Genomic DNA, 22,849 nt, shown 5'->3' on the forward strand with positions numbered 1-22,849 from the left:
CAGTTCCTCTGGAGAAAATGGTGGACTCAGTGTCATTATACCCTGCTGAGGTTGCCACAGCAAATTGACACTGAGTGTCCAAGGCCAGGGCACCCGCCCAGAGCCTCTTTCTAGAGGTCGTTGTATTTATTCCCACAACGAGCCTTTTTCCTAGTATTATTATAAAACATATGCTTACTATGAAATCAGTTGGTGATTTTCACCTGCCTTAACAGCAGCACCACAGTGTTTCTTCAACAGAAGAGTTGCTTTGCAACATCCACTGTTGGCTCTTGTCATGTTATGATGGCTGAATAAATGTACCATGGGTCAAATTATAGCAACATGTATATATGTCATGAGGTTCTCAATAATATCTACAGGAGTTGCAAAACTATTAATTCAACTTGAAGTGTCTTTGGCCCTTTCTACACTCTTTTAATCCATGTTCACGGCAGTGTCCTCCAAGCAATCCTGCACTCCAATCAAATTCAACCTTTTTAGTCTAGGTTTTCCCCCCATTCTGCAGTATAACTGAGTTCAACTTTCTTTTTATTCCATCCCCCCCTTTCTGCACTACATTACCTTTCAGTGGTCAGCCCGGTTTCAGCCTGCTGTTGCTGCAGGTTATTTGGATGCTGTTTAACAATGGACTTAAATTGCCTCGACTCAAACTCTGAGAAAATCTGGAGTGGCAAGCAAATGCGAAAAGGACCTTAATCTCTACCTGCTGCTAAGTGTGCCATAGTGCCATAGAAAGAGAGCAAAGGTGTCAGTCTTTTTACCTCTCTTCGCAAGCATGCTGAGAGGAACAGGGTGATATATGCAACATGAAGATGAGTCTCCTGAAGCACTAGTGGGTTCAAAAACCCTCTTCCCCTGCAACAGGAAACCCTTGCCTCCTCTCTCTTTTTCCCAGCTGAACACTTTTGTTGTTCAGTCGCACAGTCGAGTCTGACTCTTCACGACCCCATGGACCAGATCACGCCAGGCCTTCCAGTCTTCCGCCGTCCTCTGAAATTTGCTCAGCTTCATGTTCATTGCATCTATGACACTGTCTAACCATCTCATCCTTGGCCGTCCCCATCTTCTTTGACCTTCAATCTTTCCCAGCATCAGGGTCTTCTCCAGTGAGTGCTCCCTTCTCATTTGGTGGCCAAAGTATTTGCGCTTCAGCTTCATTACCTGGCCTTCCAGGGAACAGTCAGGGTTGATTTCTTTTAGGATTGACTGATTTGATCTTCTTGCAGTCCAAGGGACTCTCAAGAGTCTTCTCCAGCACCATAGTTCAAAAGAATCTATTCTTCGGCGCTCGGCCTTCCTTATAGTCCAACTCTCGCTGGACGCTAGTAGACCCTTCTATAGCCTTCATGTACTTGCCCTGTGCAGCCCAGTTCCCTCTGGGGAAATCAAAGGTCTGGCTGCAACTCTTCGTTTCACATCATGCTGATGTTGTGTGTCTTCCTGTCACCTGGTTGCAGCCCAGCCTATCCTCTGCTATTGCCTGGCCATTAAATGTGGGTCCCACTCCAGCAAAGGTTCCATGTTTTTAACTGCAATTTTTGCACCATGGTGGTGCCACATAGCTCTAGATCTTTTTCCTAGTACAGTCCATGGACATAGTTATGATGGAGGTGAAATGCTGGTGAATTTCAGGAATTCCATGTAAAAAATAATGAGAACCAATTCTTACACGTGCATGTTTTTTGCACCACGACGAGGTAGAAAGAGTATACAATGAAGAGAGCCTGTATACCCAAAAAATCAAAAATAAAATTGTAATAAGCCAGCCAATACAGCTTTAAATTCACGGTAGACTTATGGGGCAACCTAACGAGGAACCAGGTACATTTGGTGGGTATGTTTTTATTTTTTTTGGGGGGGGGAGCGTGAGAGAAGCCGAGGAAAGGCGGAAGGCACTTCTATCTAAGAAAATAAAACCTGATCAGGTACTTAACTCTCCTTCCCCTTTGCAAGGAGAATAAACAGAGCCTCTCGCGGCGCGGGAAGGAGAATCAGTCAATAAAACGCTCCTGCGGGAGGAGAACTTTGTAGGTGCGGCGCAAAGTTCCTAAGGCGCTGGCCTGTCCTGCACGTCAAAGGTAACCTGAAGGCGGAGGCCCCGGCGTGGAGGCAGCCTTCCGAGGCGCTGGCCGCCTCCCTCTTTGGCCGTGCCCGTGTGAACGTCTCTTTCTCTCGCGGTACAGTCAGCGGCGAGGCAGCCGGGAAGGGCGTGTAAATCCCCAACGTATCTCCTATCTGCCCAGCGCAGGGCGGGGTTCGGACCACTCCCTGCCCAGGTAGAAAGAAAGGGAACAAGAAGACGAAGACAACCCCAATTAAAATGCTCGCTCTGAAGAGCCGCGGCAGGAGACGCTCCGCCCCTGGTGTTGCCCCGCCCTTTCGATGAGCCAGGTCCTCCTGCGGACGGGAGGAGACAGCCCCGGAGCCCGCCGGACTAGTGTGTGTGGAGAGAAAAAGTGCGAGAAAAGAAAGTCGCGTCCTGCCGCCCGTCCACTAGCACCGCCGCGAGCCTCGCTCTGCAGCTGCCGAGGCGGGCTGGGAGGCACCCACCGCCACAACCTCACCTGGGCGCCGTCGCGCGGCGCTTGCCCCCGTCCTAGCCCGGCAAGCCTTTTTCCCGCCAAGCCCCCTCCCACCGGGACATGGCCCCGCTAGGAAGACCAGGGCACGGGGGTCACTCGAACAGAGCCTCCTGCCTCCAACTTCTGATCAGTCTCCTGGTGAGTAGGATCCTCCCGGGCAAGGGGCGACGGTTTTCTGGAGAGGGCTGAGGGGACGGCGCTACTCGAAGCATAGGGAAGTTCACCCGAGGCAGGTTTCCAAGCAGGGCGAAGCTAGGTGTGTGTGCGGCGAGCACTGGCCCCAGGAGGGGCGCGTGGAGCGGCGGTCGCTTGCCTAACACTGGGAAGGGCCGTGCGGGTGTCGTCTTCTGTGGGGGAGCGGCTGCTGCAGCAAAGAGTCAGGGGAATGCTTTTTCTCTTCGAAAGACTCCCACAATCCATAGGCCGAGAATGCCGCTGACCCCCCTTTTAAGTAGCTGCCCTCTGCAAACTGCTTGAAGAGTTCATCCGAATAACGCAGAAATACCGAAAGGGGGACAAGTCCGCCGAAAGAAGCTGCGAAAGACTTGCCTCCCACAAGGCTCTGGCCATCAGAAAATATGGCTGGCTGCCTTGAAAGAAGGGGCTGTGAAATCCCGAGACTGCCCTCCGCCTGTTTACTCGGAAGCCCCACCGCGTCCGCAGGCGCTTCTGCTTCGAGCTTGTTTAAGGGCTGCAGCTTTAAAGTTGCCAGAGTCAAACTTCGCTGCGGCGTAAGGGATATTTTTGGTTTCACGGCGCTGGGGTAGCTGCCAGGGTTACCCCTGGCCACAGGCGGGGGATGGGAGGGAGGGTTGCCAGCTCCAGGTTGGGAAACTCCTGGAGATTTGGGGATGGAGTGTGTGGAGGACAGGGACCTCAGTGGGCTACAAGGCCACAGAGTCCACCTTCCAAAGCAGCCATTTTCTCCAGGGAAACGGATCTCTGTAGGATCTCTGTAGTCTAGAGATGAGCTGTAATTCCAGGGGATCCCCAGGTCTCACCTGGAGGCAGGCATCCCTATCTGGGACCCGAAGGAGTGAAAGAGAACTCTTTAAAATAGAGAATGCTCTTTGAAATTAAGTAGCATCTCTAGTGTTGGATGGATCTGTTTCAACCAGAATATGCCCTGCATACTTTTGGAGGGGAAGTGTGCTCTTGTGTATGTGAAGTGCCTTCAAGTCGCTGTTAATGTATGGCGACACCATAGGGGTTAGCTGCTTACTATTGTCGGTGAGATTGTCAATTGGTGTGTATATACTTCCGTACCACAACCGGCAGTGTGGTTTGCCTGGATGAAATGAAACTTGCGGTGGGCAAGGCCAACCTGTAGATAGAAGAGTAGTCTCTGTTTTTCTTCCGTTCTTCCACTTTGGCCTGAATGTCTCCGGTTGTTGATCTTTGAACCTGGCTTCGGTGGCTGAAGGGAAGGGGTTTGTAAACTGTAGTGATAAGGTTGTAAAGAAATGCAGGATGGGAGAAAGTTTCATAGGGTGACACAGACATACAACTGAAATAAAGTGTATGTACATTGCAATCCATTTGTCAAAGGCAAATGGGACCTATGTTCTTTATTAAGACAAAATAAAATAATGGGGAAATTTTGTTAATCAAATGGGGTATTAAGCTTTAGGTTTAAAGCTCTGGCAAATAAAGCTGTACCCTTGAAGGAAGGAAGAGTATAGGTATACATTTTATATTGTTGGGAATACATCTCTTGCTCAATGTAGGGTGGGTTTTTTTTTTGTTGATCCCTAGAAAGGGGCAACTCCGGTTGCTTGAAATTTGAGTTCCCCATTCCTTGAGTGACTATCCATTTCCTTCCAAAGGTTTTTCAGATGATTTCTGTGTTAAGAACTGAAGCTTATTTTTAATAAGGCTTGCAAATTTAGCACATTTCCATTCTCAGTAGTAGGTTGTCTACTTTTTTTATGTGTAATATATTAATAATAATTCATCTGTTCATGAATGTTACATCTCCTTCCCTAACCTACCCCTGCAAAACAGCAATCAACACATCTTTTGATAATGAAATGGCTAAACCATTGCCGTAATCAGGTGGACTTAACCGAAATAGCATTTCATAGCTGATTATGAACGCCTGGCTGTCTTTAAATAAAAACATGCCAGTTTCTTCATACACATTTGTGGTTGCTATGTTTGTTGGTACATTCCTGCCCCAAACTCAAGACCAGAGTTCAATTTATACAACATCAAGCAATAATGTTATTTAAATTATTTTATTTGGCCTTGAGGTCCTTAATGTTCTTACAGTGCAATGCTGAACAGAGTTACACCCTTTTAAGGGTGTAACTCTGTTCAGGATTACACTTAATCACAATGTACTTAATTTTAGGCAAAATAAGTGATTCATTAAAAATTACTTTGTTGACAACTATACAATATTTCTGATATGAATGTAGATTTAATTATACTATATTTTAGCACCAAAAAGAGCACGTTGTGTAATCAAACTGGCGGAAATGTTTGCTATTAATTAAAAAAGATATGAAATAAGTTTCATGAAATAAATAAGTTTATAAAAGATGATGCTAACTTTTAATGGGCTTTCCTGGTTATTTTATTTGGTACATTAAAACCAGACTTATTCTGCTTGGCAACAAGAAAGAATTTCTAAAAGACACTGCAGAAGCTCTACCAAAAGCACATCTGACAAAATCCTTCTTACCTCTATGACTACATGAGGGAAGGGGAACCTAGTCCAATGTTTTGTATGGGATCTAGCATCTGCTGCTTTATGGAGAGACTTGTAGCTGTGTACATTATTTCAACTCTGGTTCTGAAGCTTAGAGCCACCAAGCAATTTGGTTTCCTGAATGATCAACAATACTTTTATTTTATAGATCTTACTTTGAGGACTTTTCCTGCTCTAGTTTTAGTGTATAGTGCTGAGTGTTTGACATTGTAGTTCTACAGCAGTAACAGTTTTTTTGGGGGTGGGGGATGGCTGGTGAACAGGCTCCAGCACTTAGGTGCCTTATTTCCCAGTGTGTCTTAGTGATTTCAGTTGATCCTTGTTCTGACTAATGGACAGTCTAGTGAAGCTCACAGCCTTTATATGAAATAGTTCACAAGTAAGAACTGCCAACCTAGCAGTTCGAAAGCAAGAAATTGCAAGTAGATAAATAGGTACCACTTCAGTGGGAAGGTAACAGCGTTCCGCGCGCCTTGGTGTTTAGTCATGCCGGCCACATGACCATGGAAACGTCTTCGGACAGCGCTGGCTGTTTGGCTTTGAAACGGAGATGAGCACCGCAACCCTAGAGTCGGATTTGACTGGCTTTTGAGCAAGGGAACCTTTACCTTTAAGTTCCAGTGAAATCATGTGTCTTATTTTCAGATAAATTATTTACGATCAGTGTATAAGCATGCTTAAATTTCATTTGAAATCAAAGGATTTGTGAACATATCCCCTCTTCTTTTTGGTGATGCCAAATACTTTCAGAAACCCTTGTTATTGTGTATTCCTCTGTGCATCACTGAAGAGGCTTCTGAAGGACACTGTGTATGTTGTAATATAAGTTGCTACTTCTTTTTGGATTGAAATAGGAGATAGAATTGGGAATTCTATGCTTTAGAGATTCATGGATATTGAAGGCTTGTAATATATGTGTGCTAAACTACTTTGAGTATGAAGAGTACTATTATTATTACCAGTAATACATCATTCTACTAGGACCTATTTCTTACAAGCAATGCTGTCTTAAAATAGTGTGCAATTATGCAACTGGGTGGTGTGGCTGAAATCCTTTATTATGGAATTCAGTTGTATAGACTTCAATAAGACTACTCTTTAATAGTTTTAGTTGGGTTGGGTTCAGTTGTGGCTGCTGTTTTGCCTGCCATATTTTCACCACATTACACAAGGTGAATTTATTGCCACAGCTGTAATTCCGAGCCCATTCCTGATGAATATATCAATCCTTGGAGTTCTGAACCTAGCTTTGTCACAGTAATAATGCTGATGCAATGGACTATACAAAAATACAAGTGTTTTGGTCAAGGTGGGACAAGTGACCACTGACCCCTATGTAGTCTTTCTCTGCCACATATTTGATGCAGCCCTTACAAGGAGAAGAAGAAGAGATTGGATTTGTACCCCGCCCTTCACTACCCAAAGGAATCTTGGAGCGGCTTACAGTGCCTTTCCTTTCCCCTCAACAAACACCCTGTGAGGTAGGTGGGGCTGAGAGAGCTCTCTGCATAACTGCCCTTGAGAGAACAGCTCTGAAAGAACTTATGACTGACCCAAGGTCACACCAGCAGCTGCATGTGGAGAAGTAGGGAATCAAACCTTGTTCTCCCAAATTAGGGTCCGCGCTCCTAACCGCTACACCAAACTGGCTCTCAGTGTAAAGGTGGTCTGCTCTCCCTTTGAATGGGTGTTGCAAAACCCACCCCTTCCTCCCACCTCTCTCTATCCTGACTGATGTAGTGGAGTATCAGGTGTATTAAATGCTCAGCTAGAGGATATAGGGCAGCTAACCAAAGCCAGATTTTCTTTAAACTTTGTAACACATAATTTTTCTGAATCTGATTTTGTCAATCTTCTTTCTTGTCAATCTGATTTGCCAATATTCACACATTTCGTCAGACACAATGAAATGAAAGCTGCTTACCTTCTGCTGCTTCAGACCAACACAGCTACCAACCAGATTCTAGCTTTCTCTGAAGTATACTGAAACATTGCAAAGTGCATAAAGTTTATAAAATTATGTACAGAGTCTAGAAAGTAAACTTTTTCTCTATAGTACTAGAACTTAGAAGTTCTATTAGGGGTTCTATTGAAATGTATGGATAATAAATTCAGGAATGAAAAAAGGAAGTTCTTTTCCATATAATGAAAATTAGATTTTGAAACTTGCTATCAACTGAGGTATTTATTTATACACTTTATTTAAAACATTTTTGTGCTGCCTTTCTACCCACAATTTAAATCACTAGTCAGTAAGACTGGATTTAAATGATGGTTTTCTACATAAAGACTAATTCTTGCTTGTATAATCTTAATATTTACTACCAGATGGAGGTTTCATTTTTAGAATAATAACTTTTCAGATTAGTTTTACAGTTATAGCAAGAAATTACTGATTTGGTTATATTTTATTTATTTATTTATTTATTTATTTTATTCAATTTATACCCCGCCCTCCCCGCTGCGCGGGCTCAGGGCGGCTTACAAGGGCATACGCCAATATAAAACATATTTAAAACCAGTTTAAAACCATTGCTATACAAATAACATTACAGCCAATTATTGATAAAGTGCTCTAGATGTTATCTCACAGATGGCGTGTTTCACTGCTCTATTGCTAGTATTACTCGTACTCTATTCCTCAGTGTCATCTGCTCCAGGGAGACACAGATGTTCCCTTTTCCAGGGCCAGGCAAGATGGAACAAAAATGATGGTAGTAGTGGCGGCTCCTACTCGTATGCCTGGTGGAAGAGCTCTGTCTTCCAGGCCCTGCGGAACTGTACAAGGTCCCACAGGGCCCGGATCTCCACCGGGAGCTCATTCCACCAGGTAGGAGCCACCACCGAAAAAGCCCTGGCCCTGGTTGCGGCCAGTCTGGCCTCTCTGGGACCTGGGATTACCAGAAGATGTTGCGTCCCAGACCGAAGTGCTCATGGGGGAGCATATGAGGAAAGGCGGTCCCTTAGGTAAGCTGGACCCAGACCATATAGGGCTTTAAAGGTAAGAACCAGCACTTTGAAGCGAATCCGGTACGCTATTGGCAACCAGTGCAGCGCTTTCAGCACAGGCTGGATGTGGTCCCTACTATACTCTAGACCTGATACAACGTGGCTGAATATAATACGGTAGGTAGGGGAACTTCATTAAAGTATTCTTTAACTGGGTCTCTTTTATGGCCTGCTGCTATTATAGGTTTTCTCTTCCAGGAAAATAATAATGTGATAAACCTCAGGATATACACACAAAGATCCCAAGACTTGTGGAGTATTCTGCTCAAAACATTTCACTTTCATTTTTACTGCCTGCCCCTCCCTTCTCACACTTAGCTCCTTGTGAAGATCTATTCCACTTCAAACAATCTTCTATTCATTGAACTTCTTGAAATTTAGCGCTTAAGAAGTAAGGGGTTGATTTTGTGTACATAGATTTGCAGAGGAACAATGCAATTAGGGTCTTTTTCTCAACTCTCTATGTTATTTTATAACATTTTTGCTGTGAAGAAGAGGCACATTATCTCTGCACACACAAAGGCACAGTTTTGAGAACTGCAAAACCAAGCATCTGTGATAATATCTTTAAGATACAAAAATTGCCCAAAATAATCTTACAGAAACCTCTGGGAGAGCATGACATTGTGAATGGATTAATGGAGTTCATTTACCAAAAAATTTAAACATTACACGAATATACAGCCTCATAATTAATCCGTATTTCATGATGAATAACCTTTGGACAATAATGTATCTTAAAGAGAAAACTAATAGATTTTCCCTCAAAAAACATTCTATTAAAATCTGATTTAAATAAAAAACCTGATTTAAATGATGGGGTGTGTTGGCCCCAAGCTGTGTAGGACTTTAAAGGTCAATACCAGTACCTTTAATTGCGCAGGAAACAAATTGGAAGCCAATGTAGTATGATCAAGGTTGGAGTGATATGGTCTGTCTGTACATCAACACTTTGGCTGTAGCATTCTGTACCAGTCAGTCTTCAGGGACAGCCCCTCATGCAGATATAACTGGGGCATGCACCACAGCTGCATGACCTTTCCTGCCTAGGAAGGGCCACAGTTGGCTCACCAGCCAAAGCTGGTGAAAGGCACCTTGCCCACCACTGCCACCTGTTTATCCAATAGGAGGCTTGGGGTCCAGCAGAACTGCCAAGCAGCAAACCTGTTCTCTTAGAGGGAGTACAACCCCATCCAGAATAAGAGATTTCCTGGGTCAGGCCTTTCCCCTCGCAAGGAGCATCTCATCTATTTGAAACTGTCTCAAAGTGCCTGTTAACAGTTTCCCCAGCCTTCCTGGGATCTGTTGGAAGCACAAGATAATTCTGAGTGTCATACTAGTATTGGTGAGGACTCAGCCCAAATTTCTGGATGGTATGTCCCAGTGGATTTACATAGATGTTGAAATACATGGAGGACAAGATGGAACCTTGCATGACCTTGTAAGCCTGAAGCCAAGGGTGAAGCAGCAGTCCCCTAGCACCACACTCTGAAATCTGTCTTTGAGGTGAACCAAAACTGCCACAGAACAGTGATATTAGCTAGTATAAATGTTTTTTTAAAAAAAGAGGATTAGACAGGTTTGTGGAGATTAGGTCCATCAGTAGTTACTAGGGTTCCCAAGTACTTACTGTGATCCAGCGGGGGAAACATGCTCCCCGGCTGGACCATTCCTCCCTGTAACACACCATGCCGTCACCAGGAAGTGATGCTGGGCAACGCTCTGGCAATGGGACTGAAAACTTGATGGTACCATTGAGTTTCCAGCCCCATTGCCAGAGCGTTGCCCGGCATCACTTCCTGGCGACGGCATGGTGCGGCGCGTCTGTTGTCCCCGCAGGAATGATCCTGTGAGGACGTCTGTGTCCCCCGCTGAATCACGGTAAGTACTTGGGAAGCCTGGTAGTATTAGCCAAAATGAGTAAAGGGAACTTTCACGTCCTGAGGCAGTATACTTTTGAATGAGATTGCTAGGAGGGAACATCACTGGATGGCCTCTATGCCCTTTTTGGTGGCCCTCTGGAACAACTGATTGGCCAGTGTATGAAATAGGAAGCGAAGATAAAGCATTGATCTGATCCAGCAGGGCTTGTTTTATCTAGTGGCTGTATCATGAGGATTATTTATTCCACAAACATTATGCAGCAGTTTTTACCGATGGTTACAAACTCCAAAACCATGTGGAACATAAGCACAGTCTCCCAAATGAATAATCTGTGTTTACTGCATAAATTTTGTGCCGTCTCATTGGTCTTGAATTACATTAAATTTCTGCATTTACTTATACAGTCCCATAGAATTTGTTGCTTGCTTTAGTTTTGTTTAGCTTCAGATCTTACCTTTTATTTTTGGGAATCTTTTCCAAGTACAACTCTTTTTGCGTAGAGAGTTACCATGTTATTATTTGTTGGGTTTTTGGACACATTAGAACTAAAGGCTGGTCAGGCTGGCAACTCAGGTTACTGGTAAGCATGTAATAATTTCATTTAGATATTTTAAATCTTCTGTAAAGCTAAACAAAAGGTATGATAGTCAGGTCTACAGGCAGAAAAATAAGTTCTTTTGAGTATAAAGCAATGTTTTCATCTTGATCAAATGCTTCCCCAAAAAGACATAGGTCTTTTTGTTGTGCTGAGAATCGTAAAAGGAGTTTATACTCTCTGGTACTTGCATAAGGGGAGATATTGGCCCTTTCTGCACTCTCCTTTTAATCTATGTTCATCACAGTGTCCTCCAAGCAATTCTGCACTAAAATTGAATTCAACCTTTTAATCCAGGGTTTTTTTCCCATTCTGCACTAAAACCGAGTGCAACCTTTTTATTTCGGGGTTTCCCACCATTCTGCATTACATTACCTCCCTTCAGTGGTCAGCCCTGTTTCAGACTGTTGTTGCCCTGGGGTTATTTGGATGCTGTTTTGCTGTGGATTTAAATTGCCTTGACTTGAACACTGAGAAAATCCGGAGTGGCAGGCATATGCGTAAAGGACCATTATGCGTGCTTTGTACTGATCTCCTCTGTGTTAAGTAGGTGTTATTTGTGTGATCATGTTCTTGGCCTTTTGGCTAAGATCAAATGTAGTTTTGAAATTGCTGGTTAGGTTTTCCCCCCTGGACCCTGCCACCTGACCCACATCAGGTTGTCTCTTACTATTCCACTTGGCTAATGGAGGAACCTTCAGTGCAAAAATCCTTTATCTGATGCAAGAGGCTCTTATGCTGGCAGAGAGTGCTACCATTAGAGAGATGGGATACAACTCTTTATCACCTCAGCTTTATTTCTGGGTGGGTGCTACTTTTAATGCTTTCTTCTTACTTCTGTTTAAAATGGCTAGTTGTCTCTGTAAGACCATGGGAACGACTGGTACCTGGTTTGCTGAAGAAAGAAAGTTTGAAGCATAAACTATACAGAAGTTTTAAAAGGTGGCTTGAAATCTTGGTATATTTTCCAAGTAAAACACTTTTTGCCTAGACAGTTACCATGGCTTAGATACTGCTGCATGATAAAAATCTCTTACGTGTCCTACCCACCAACCTTACGGAAGATTTATGTCCGTCATTGTCTTTTGCCAAAAGGTGAATACACATATGGTGGGAATGATAGACTGAAGAACCATACAGAAGATGCAAAAGGATGACAGATTCCTTCCAAGAAGAATATTTTAAAGAAGAACCTACACTTTTAGAAAGTGAAGTGAAAGCCGCACTGAGAACAGTTGGCAGAAACAGATCACCAGGAGTAGATGGGATATCAATAGAGCTATTCCAAGCCACAGAAACAGGGTCCATCAAAATCTTAACAAGAATATGCCAACAAGTTTGGAAAACAAAACAATGGTTCACAAACTAGAAACACTCAATTTACATTCCAATTCCAAAAAAGGAGATATCAAAGACTGCAGTACCATTGGATGATCACATTACTTTATCTTGTAAGTAAAGTGATGCCCAAAATCTAACAACAAAGATGTTTACCGTATATGGAACAAGAAACCCCAGATGCTTAAGCTGGATTCCGAAAAGGAAGTGGTACTAGAAGACATAATAAAAATCTGTGTTGGTTACTGGAGCATATGAGAGAATTTCAGAAGAAAATCAGTTTGTGTTTCTTAGATTACAGCAAAATATTTGACTGTATGGATTGTGAAACACTATGGTTGGTTTTACAAGAAATGAATGTGCCATAGTACCTGATTGTTTTGATGCATAATTTATACTCTGGACAAGAAGCTACTGTTAGGACAGAATATGGAGAAACAGAATGATTTCCAATCGGCAAAGGTATCAAACAAGGATGCATTTTATCTCCCTCTCTGTTCAATGTGTATGCAGAATGTATTGTAAGGAATGCTAGATTAGATTTAGATGAAGGTGGAGTGAAAAACTGATGGAAGGAACATTAAAAGTTTGAAATATGCAGTTGACACCATATCACTGGCAGGAAATAGAGAAGACCTGGAACAACTACTGAAAGGTTTAAAGCAGAAAGTGCCAAAGCAGGATTACAGTTGAACATCAAAAAGACAAAAGTAATGACTTCTGAGGAATTATACAGTTTTAAGGTTGAAAATGAAGAAGTTGAAATTGTTCAAGTTTTTCTGTTCCTTAGCTCCATCATTAAACAAAAAGGAGACTGCAACCAAGAAATCAGGAGATTGAAACTGGGAATGGTAGCCATGAAGGTGCTAGAAAAGATTCTAAAGTGTAAGGATGTGTCACTGGTGACCAAGTTAATTCATGCCATAGTATTCCCCATTACTATGTATGGGCGTGAAACTTGGGCGGTGAAGAAAGCTGACAGAAAGAAAGTTGATTCATTTGAAATGTAGTGTTGAAGGAGAGTTTTATGGATACCACAGACTGCCAAAAAGACAAATAAGTGGGTTGTAGATCAAATCAAGCCTGCATTCTCCCTAGAAGTTAAAATGACCAAACTGAAACTATTGTACTTTGGTCATATTATGAGAAGACGTCACTGGAAAAGATAATAATGTTAGGAAACGTTGAGGGCAGCAGAAACAGAGGAAGACCCAACATGAGATGGATTGACTCTATAAGGGAAGCCATGGCCCTCAGTTTGCAAGACCTGGGCAAGGCTTTTAATGATAGGATGTTTTGGAGATCATTAAATTCATAGGGCTGCAATAACTCGGGAGCAACTTGACAGCACTTTGTTGTTGTTGTTGTTCAGTCGAGTCCGACTCTTTGCGACCCCATGGACCAGATCATGCCAGGCCTTCCTGTCTTCCGCCGTCCTCTGAAGTTGGCTCAAGTTCATGTTCGTTGCATCTATGACACTGTCTAACCATCTTATCCTTTGCCGTCCCCGTCTTCTTTGACCTTCAGTCTTTCCCAGCATCAGGGTCTTCTCCAGTGAGTGCTCCCTTCTCATTTGGTGCCCAAAGTATTTGAGCTTCAGTTTCATTATCTGGCCTTCCAGGGAACAGTCAGAGTTGATTACTTTTAGGATTGACTGATTTGATCTTCTTGCAGTCCAAGGGACTCTCAAGAGTCTTCTCCAGCACCATAGTTCAAAAGTATTTATTCTTCGGCACTCGGCCTTCCTTATAGTCCAACTCTCGCAGCCATACATGACTACTGGGAATACCATTGCTTTGACCATGCGGACTTTTGTTGGCAGGGTAATGTCTCTACTTTTTATCATGCTGTTTAGGTTCGCCATTGCTTTCCTCCCAAGGAGCATGGCTGCTGTCACAGTCTACGGTGATCTGGAATCCCAGGAACATGAAGTCTGTCACTACTTCCACGACTTCCCCTTCTATTTGCTAAGGAGTGATGGGGCCAGATGCTATGATCTTAGTTTTTTTGATGTTGAGCTTCAAGCCCACTTTTGCGCTTTCCTCTTTTAACCCTGAGCAAGAGCCTCTTTAGGTCCTCTTCACTTTCTGCCATTAGAGTGGTAGCGTCTGCATATCTGAGGTTGTTGATCTTTTCCCCAGCAATCTTAATTCCCGCTTGTGATTCATCCAGGCCAGCATTTCGCATGATGTACTCTGCATATATATTAAATAAGCCAGGTGACGATATACATCCTTGTCGTACTCCTTTTCCTATGCTAAACCAATCAGTTGTTCCATATCCGTTTCTAACTGTTGCTTCTTGACCCTTATACTTTACGGTATAAGTCCAGCACTTTACAGACATATATATGCATGTTTAAAACTAGTTTTAATTTTTTTTATTGTTCTCTCTTTGGGGACCTAAGTTGGGTGCAAAGCAAGAAGAAAAATGTTTTAAATAAATATATTTCAAAAATATTATCAAACATAATTGGTAGTGAGACATTGATGCACATATTTTTTTATATCACTAAAACTATTGATACTATGTTTGTATCTATTTACTTAGAAAAAGTTCAAAATGTAATTTTTAATTCTTTCTTTCCCTTTAGGTACTAAGTTTATTTTGTGAAGCTTGCAGGAAAGTGACCTTTAATCTGCCTTCCAAACTAGAAGCAAGGACATTGATTGGCAAAGGTGAGAAACTGCAAGAATACTAGGGTTGCTAGCTATCGGAGGGAAAAAATATCATGTACCTTTAATCAGGGGTCATTTCATAGAAAAAGAGGTGTAGGAGCTCATTAGCATAACTTATTTGCATATGCCACACACCCCTACATCACTGGAAGTGTGTCAGAAGGCAACACCCACCACTCAGGCTCCACTGGACTTTTTTGGATTGCTAGCTATTGGGGGGGGACATGCAGATCTGCCCTCACAGAGGAGGGAGAGCTTGTACCTGAAGATGGGCCGGGGGTGGGGGGGCTCTGCAACTTACCCGGTTGTTTCTTGCTCCTCATGGCCCAACTGAGGGCTGCTGGAAGCAGGGGGTGGGGCTTGTTGCATGTGCCCACCCCCTGGGCTCCTTACTGCCGGAGCTCCGCTCCTGTGCGCTCCCGCAAGAAATGACCCCTGCCTTTGATAGAGGATTAAATGCCATGAACAGCTTCAGTTACCATTTCTACACATTAAGCCTCTATTAAAGTAAAAGGACTGTTCTTTCCAGATCTGTTTGACACCCCTAAAGAATATATTAAAATAATAATTATCTTCTTTCTGGTGTTGCTTTTTCAGTGATATTTTCTATTTTTTCACAACAGTGCACTTGTACACAGAATTACAGTCTTCTAAGCCACTTGACTTCAGAAGACTTTAGATATACAGCTGTTGGGGATTGCACCACAAATGCGGAGGACATGGGCAAGCTGTAGATTCCCCCCTCCCCCTGGTGATTCTAAACAAAACACACACCAACAACAACCTTACTCATGATCAAGTTAAAAAAATTGCTAAGCAGCTTTAGGATCTTGTCCTTAATTATTATAAATGTGGCAGTGATCTTCCATTTGTTGCAGATATGTTAATTGAAGCACAATATACTGTGAGGAATGGTCAACACATATTCAGTGCATAGGCTTTAAATGTTCATTACTTAGAGCTTCAAATTTAGATGCTAGATTTAAATGACAGTTAAACACAATTTTCCTGGCTGCTAAATATTCAATAAATGTTGAAAATACAAAGCTGAACAAATTTCATGTATAGCCCTATCTTTTAATGTGCTATGCTACCAAATAAATTATTATCGTGGGGCATAGCTAGTGGCAACTTCAGTGTAATGTCACAATGGGTGATGCTGTGCTAATACTATGAGGAATTTTAGACAGGCGATATATTCCGGTTCAGGAACGGTTCCCAAATGGTTTCTGGTCTGACATTTCAGACAGAACCGTTTTAGAACCGATTTCCTACTAGAATATATTTGCACTTTCACACACAAATGCTTCCGTCCCGTTGAGGAAACGGGGCTGAACCGTTTTACCTGTAAACCACTTCCAAGTAGTCTTCAGTTTCTTCTCCCGGATCTGAAATGCTTTTTCCCACTGTTTATCGCCCGCGTGGGTGATCTCCAGCTTTTAAAAAAATGTTTGCTTTAGAGCGCTATAGCGCTATAACACAACAGCAAAACAGTGTTATAGCAACCCCACTGGAATGCCTGGAGTGTTGTGTTATAGCGCTATAGCACTCTAAAGCGAACATTTAAAAAAATCCAGAGATCGCCTGCGCGGGCGAAAACAGCAGGAAGAAGCAGTGCAGTCTGAAACGGTAAATCGCTTCAGATCCAGCTGTTTACCAGTAGGGGAAAGCCATGTGTGAAATGGCAGCCCTATATCAGTTTACTCCACGACAGATCAAAAACGGCTTCAAACCGGCTTAAAAAGGGTAATATGAAATTCCTCTATGACAACTTTACTGAGGCATTTCAAGTATGTATACAGCTTCAAACGTTTAGGTATAATTTCCTAATTTTATTCGTAGGCAGAAAAATTAGGAATGATTACTAGCCATTGTTGAAGATTATTTGTGTATTATTGCCCTTTCTTTTTACAATTTTTCTTACAGTAAATCTGAAACAGTGTCTCACGACTTCAGACCTGATCAGTTCAAGTGACCCTGACTTCATAGTTCGAGATGATGGTTCTTTGTTTTCAGCAAATGCCCTTTCATTATCTACTGACAGAAATTTTACCATATTGCTTAAGGACACACAAAAACATGTGCAAAAGAAATTGCTTGTCATTTTGCAATCTGTTCAGAAAAAGGTAAGGGATACTCATTTATATAAAAAAATATGTGAGCAAGGTGCATTTCAGGTATATTCCTCGCATGCAAAACTGTTAATGTTATGTGCACTGCTGTTTCAGCAACTGTAATTATCTTCCTGATTCACGCCCAAATTTAAATAGGGTATTTTTGATTAAGCAAGTTTATCTCATTGAGTTCAGTGCAGTTTAAGTAATTCATTGTACAGTGGAACTTGCTATTTCAGGACCCATATGGTTTTTACTGAAAACAGCAGTTTTTAATCTCCTTTCTTCACAGTAACATCTAGGGAAGTGAAGCACATGACAGAATTGCACTTTTGAGTTTGCTCACTCCTGCAAACAGCAGCCCATTGAAATGGAGTGGGGGCAGGGAAACTCCATATGAGGCAACATCACTATGCCGTGTTTTGTAATACCAGACATTATGGGGGAGAGAAGAGGTAACACAGGTCAGGTTTGCTGGTTTTAACAGCCACACAGCTTCTATATTGTATCATTCTGATTTTAATAGATATGTGGCTCAAGATATGTCACCAGAAGATATGGGTAGAGTGCATAACTTTAGCACCAACTCCCAGGTAGAGAGTTTCTTTCCACTTACAGTGGATGTAAAAAAGGATGATGCTCTTTACCAAAGGTATTAAAATACTAGAAAAAAATCTATTTTGGGCTGTGAGTGCTATACCAAAACATCATCGCAATTCAAGAAGAAGAAGAAAATGATCAAGTGCTAGAGGAAGCTGACAGAAATACTAGTCCATTGAATAGATGAAAAAATTGGGAATATAACAAAACAAACAGACACACATATCATTAGAATGTTGTATCGATATTGTTTCTGTCTTCCAAAAATCAGGTCCCTGAAAAAGGAGAGACTGTTCGTAGAAGAAGTAAACGAAGATGGGCTCCTGTTCCAACTACTATAATGGAAAACTCTCTGGGACCTTTTCCAATGCAAATTCAGCAGGTAGCTTTTATAGATGATACTAAAAAGGTTCTTTCCTATTTTACTTTCAGGCATACATTCTATGAAGGATATAACTCTGAGAAAACCTAAGTAAGCTATTATCTTAGGATAAAAAATAGCAGTGACTTAGGTTTGAGTAAAAAAAGCACAATGTATGTAGTTGTTTATAGATCCAGTGTATAATGTGTGTTGATCATATTCAAAGAGGAACTTGTAGAAAAACTCTGCATGCTGTAGCTACACCTACAACTTGATTTCCTTTCCAACACAAGATAAATTACGGATGAGATTAAAAAAGAGCCTTGAACTCATTGTAAAAGTGATTATGAACCAGGATTGCTGCTCTTCTTGCATTTTGCTTCTAAATACATATAGAGTACAATTCTAGAATCTCTTTCCTCGGAGTAAGCCCAATGAATACAATCATAGAAACAGAGTTGGAAGGGATCTCCAGGGTCATCAAGCCCAACCCCCTGCACAATGCAGAAAATTAACAAATACCTCCCCCCCACACCCCCAGTGCTGCTGTTCCATGTCCAGAAGATGACAAAAAACCTCCATGATCTCCAGCCAAAGTGGCGTAGAGAAAAATTGATTCCTGACCCCAAAGGAATAGACCTTAGGATTCTGAGTGGACCTTAGGTTAGCAGTGATAGTGTGATACCATTCTATAAGATTGTTATTATTATTTTAATGAAAAATATAATACAACAAATTATATCAAATTGCAATGACATATTATAAATATTTACCCTTGAAACAAGCAGAGTAAAGGAGCCTTCTGTGGAATATATTCCCCAATCGTAACCAGCTAAATCTGACACCATTTATATATATATGCTAACATTTTCATCTGGCTTGATCCTGTTCCAAAGTAGGACAAATACTGTCAGTTCTTGATAAATAATTTTTGTGAATCTTTTGTATTGGAGGTGTTTATATGCTGTCATTTTATCTGTAGGGTTGCCTGGCAACCAGCAAGAGACCCCATGGGGGACAGATGTTGGTGATGGTTTGATGTCACTTCTGGGGAGAACTGGCAAGTGATGTGAAGCCTCTGATAGAATAACTGAAAACTCCATGGTAAAATCATAGAGTTTCTGATGATTCCTATAGAGGACTGACATTACTTCTGGTGGAAAACAGGAGCTGGGTATGGGACTAGAAGACCTGCTTATCTGTCAACATGGTGAACCAGAATCAAATCTGGGAGAGTGGGGTTTGAGTCCCTACTCCTCCACATGCAGCTGCTGGTGTGACCTTGGGTCAGTCACAAGTTCTCTCAGCTGTTCTCTCAAAGGCAGTTCTCAAAAGCGCTCTCTCAGCCCCACCTACCTCACAGGGTGTCTGTTGTGAGGCGGGGAAGGAAAAGGAGATGGTAAGCCTCTCTGATACTCCTTCAGGTATTGAAGGGCGGGGTATAAATCCAATCTCCTCCCCCTTCGTTTTCTGCTTCCATTTTTTTTTTGCCAGGAATAATTTTGCTGATACTAGCATATTACATGTTTTCTCTTACTGGATTCTACAAAAGCCGTAGTAACTAATATCTTCTCACAAATAAATATGTCATTTGCTCTGTGATCTTAATTGGAAGAAAGCTCTACTAAAACAAAGAGGGCTTATTTCCGTTTGTCTGCTAAGTGGAGTGTACCAAATGGAAGTAGAGCTTTCTTCCAAGTAAGATTACATACCAAATGATATATTCAAAATGTTTCTAATAAGGAAGTTTTAATATCCAGATATTTTCCACGAGATATACAGGATTTAAACTAATATGAGTGCCCCAAAAAAGTTGAGACAGATATCCATTTTCATCAAGTTGGTTGATGTAAGTTAAGGGGTAGTGATTTTCTTGTGTTTCATTTATCCTTCTCTTTATAGCTGTCTTCTGATACAGCCCAAATGTACAATATCACCTATTCTATAAGTGGTCCTGGTGTTGACCAACCACCACGGAATTATTTTTACATTGAGAAAGAAACAGGAAATCTCTTTGTTACATGCCCAATAGATCGGGAAGAGTATGCAGAATTTAAGGTATGGATACAAACTGTGGATTTTTAAAAGTAGAGCTTGTAATTAAATGCTTTACTGTTATAAGTTTTGTTTACTGATTATGTATAAATTCTTGTGTTTTCAACAAAGAATCAATCATGTTTATTGCTATTTGTGTTCATTTTGGATTGCATAGCAGCAATGATCTCTACTCATATGAGAGCCAGTGTGGCATAGTGGGCAGGGTGATGGACTAGTATCTGGGAGACCCAGGTTCAAATCCTCACTCTGCCATGGTAGCTCAGTGGATAACCTTGGTCCAGTCACTCTTTTCCAGTCTAAACTTCCTCGCAGGACTGTTGTAAGGATAAAACAGAAGATGGGAGAACAATGTGGTAAAGTGCTTTTAGGTCCACGTGGGGGGTAAAAGTGGGGTATAAATATATAAATAAGTAAATGTGTTAACACTAACCACTGATTCTTCTGGTGTAGTGAAGACAATTTTTATTTGATAGATAAAACTGATGTACACTTGATACTGGAAAAAAATGTCTCAAACAAGGCTTTTTGGTCAAACATAAAAATGCAGTAAATGCTGCTAATGGTAAACTAGAAAGTAAAAAAAGTAACCACAACAGAGTTGAAGAGCAAGAAACGCATTGCTTACCGTGACTGTCACTGTTCCAGTAGTATTATCTGATGAAAAAAAAACACCTCAACATGGCAAGGAACAAAAATTACTTACTGTTGTTTTTTTGTACAGATAATTTGCTATGCAAGGACATCCAATGGCTATACCCCAGAGATGCCACTTGTACATACAATACGAGTAGAGGATGACAATGACTGTCCCCCAGTTTTTAACCCAGATGTCTGTACTTTTTCTGTTCCTGAAAACAGCAGATCTGGTAAGGACAGAGTTGTTTTTCAGTTGGTGTTATAAAATATTAAATATGTTAATCTTCCTGTTTGGGTTTATATTTATTGTTTGAGATGATTAAGTCAGTGTGGGATAACTATATAGAGTTTGTTGGGACTTTTGCAGTATTGTCTGCACTTAAAAGTGGCAAGTTAGAAATTTAAATCCTGAGTCATCAAGAGAAAGGTGGCTTTATAGGTATTTTAAATAAACATAACAAAGAAATTATAATTCCTTTAATAACATATGCTTGTTGGACTTGTCATACCAGTATGTTCTCTCATATTATTTAATCATGGCCAAACATTTGTCGGTTGTACCATAAAGTCAAGGATGCCATTGTGCAAGATGGCAGCTTACCTTTACTTTGTTCTTTTCATTGTGGCATTGGTTAACAAAGGTAGGATTGGTCGCTGCTTGCCGTTCAGTGCTGCAGCCAGCAAAGACAGCTGTGAAATCTTCTCCCACTGGCTGCCTACTGCGACTGCAGCTTTCTCCCAACAAGAAGAGGAAGATAAGCAGATAGTAGCAGTATTCAGACATCCAGTTTAATCCACGTGCCTGTCTTCTCCCTCTTTACCTACATGCTTCTTTTCACATGGAACACAATAAAAGAATGGTGGTTCAGAACTAGCTCTAGTCATCCGTGAATGCAGATGTGCAGATTAACTGGAGTTAGTTTCTCATCTGAGACTGGGATTCATAACCATGGATTAATCCAGGATATAGGATAGCCATTAGTGGAAGGCAAACTAATTCTGGTTATGCTGTGCCTGCATTTATACAACATGGGAAACTGCAACTGGTGGTCTGAAACTACCATTCCATCATTCTGCTCTGCATGAAGGTTAGGTACATATGCAGGGCAGCCAGAAACTGGATTCTTGCATGTTTTTATTTAACAGCAGTTCAATTGAATACCTGAATATACCCATAATGGCAAAGGACACTTCTAAAACCTTTTTGAAAGGTCATTCCACTGTTTCACAGCAACAGTCAGTAGACCTGATCTTTTTTTGACAGGTTAACTGCCCAACCCGTATCTCTGTTTAAACCATGTTGAAAATATTTTTTTTGCCAAAAAAAAATCTAATTACAGCATAGAATTTGTATATAGATCCTCTTGTATGGAAGTTTACCTATATTCCAAATTGTGGATACATATACATATACTTTAATATACCCTTTGGGAGCTATTGATACTTGATATGAAGAATGAGATGGTCTTGGTCTGTAAAGTCTCAGTTATTACTGAAATTTTCACTAAATTTGTATTGTCCTTTTAGGTTAAAATATATTTTTTTGCTAAATATGTACCCAATGTCACATTTTGTATCTCACTGAATAAATGGATGCTTGTAGTTTTGCCATAATGTGGTGAGGAGGAATTTTATCCCTACATGAAGCAAAAACTGATTCTCATAGAAGTTAATTATGGATATTTATGGAATCAAAGACTCTTGGTGCTGTCTTAGGCAAACATTACACAATGATTATCAAAAGGGAAATGCCACATACAGCCTTAGCAAGAAAACCCACATAGTGGTACATGTGGCTGCATAATAATATACCTTGAAGTAGTGAAATTTTGTATAAGATTGTGCTCCCTTAAACATGCAAAAGGAAAGCACCCAAAGAGTGCTTAATGCATGGAATCACTGACACAGGAAGTGGCGGTGGCTACCAGCATGGACGGCTTCAAGAGCGAATTGGATAAACAGATGAAGCAGAGGTCCATCAGTAGCTATTAGCCACAAGGTATAGATAGGAACTCTCGGTCTGGGGCAAGGGATGCTCTGTGTTCTTGGTGCTTGGGGGTGGGCAACAGGGAGAGGGCTTCTAGCGTCCTGGCCCCACTGGTGTACCTCCTGATGGCACCTAGTATTTTTGGCCACTGTGTGACAGAGTGTTGGACTGGATGGGCCATTGGCCTGATCCAACATTGGTTTCTCTTATGCTTTTATGTTAAATGACTGATACGGTGCTTAGGTATTTATCACCATAGAATATCCAAATACAAGTCTTGTTATCAAACCT

At 41.5% G+C, this 22,849-nt stretch overlaps 1 protein-coding gene across 2 annotated transcripts in view; it reads left to right on the forward strand.

Moving 5' to 3' along the window:
* Positions 1 to 2,334: 2,334 nt before the first annotated feature.
* Positions 2,335 to 22,849, forward strand: part of LOC107113259 (desmocollin-1-like) — a 43,384-nt gene continuing 22,869 nt past the window's right edge. For both annotated transcript variants that reach the window (XM_015414566.1, XM_015414567.1), the window contains exons 1-6: positions 2,335 to 2,723; positions 14,718 to 14,802; positions 16,729 to 16,928; positions 17,788 to 17,898; positions 19,780 to 19,935; positions 20,657 to 20,801. In XM_015414566.1, the coding sequence (XP_015270052.1) occupies positions 2,646 to 2,723; positions 14,718 to 14,802; positions 16,729 to 16,928; positions 17,788 to 17,898; positions 19,780 to 19,935; positions 20,657 to 20,801 (775 nt within the window). In that variant the 5' untranslated portion in view covers positions 2,335 to 2,645. The remainder of the gene's footprint in view (positions 2,724 to 14,717; positions 14,803 to 16,728; positions 16,929 to 17,787; positions 17,899 to 19,779; positions 19,936 to 20,656; positions 20,802 to 22,849) is intronic.

Source organism: Gekko japonicus, unplaced genomic scaffold (genome assembly GCF_001447785.1).
Source record: "Gekko japonicus isolate JY-2015 unplaced genomic scaffold, Gekko_japonicus_V1.1 scaffold559, whole genome shotgun sequence".
In the NCBI taxonomy this organism is placed as follows: Eukaryota; Metazoa; Chordata; class Lepidosauria; order Squamata; family Gekkonidae; genus Gekko; species Gekko japonicus.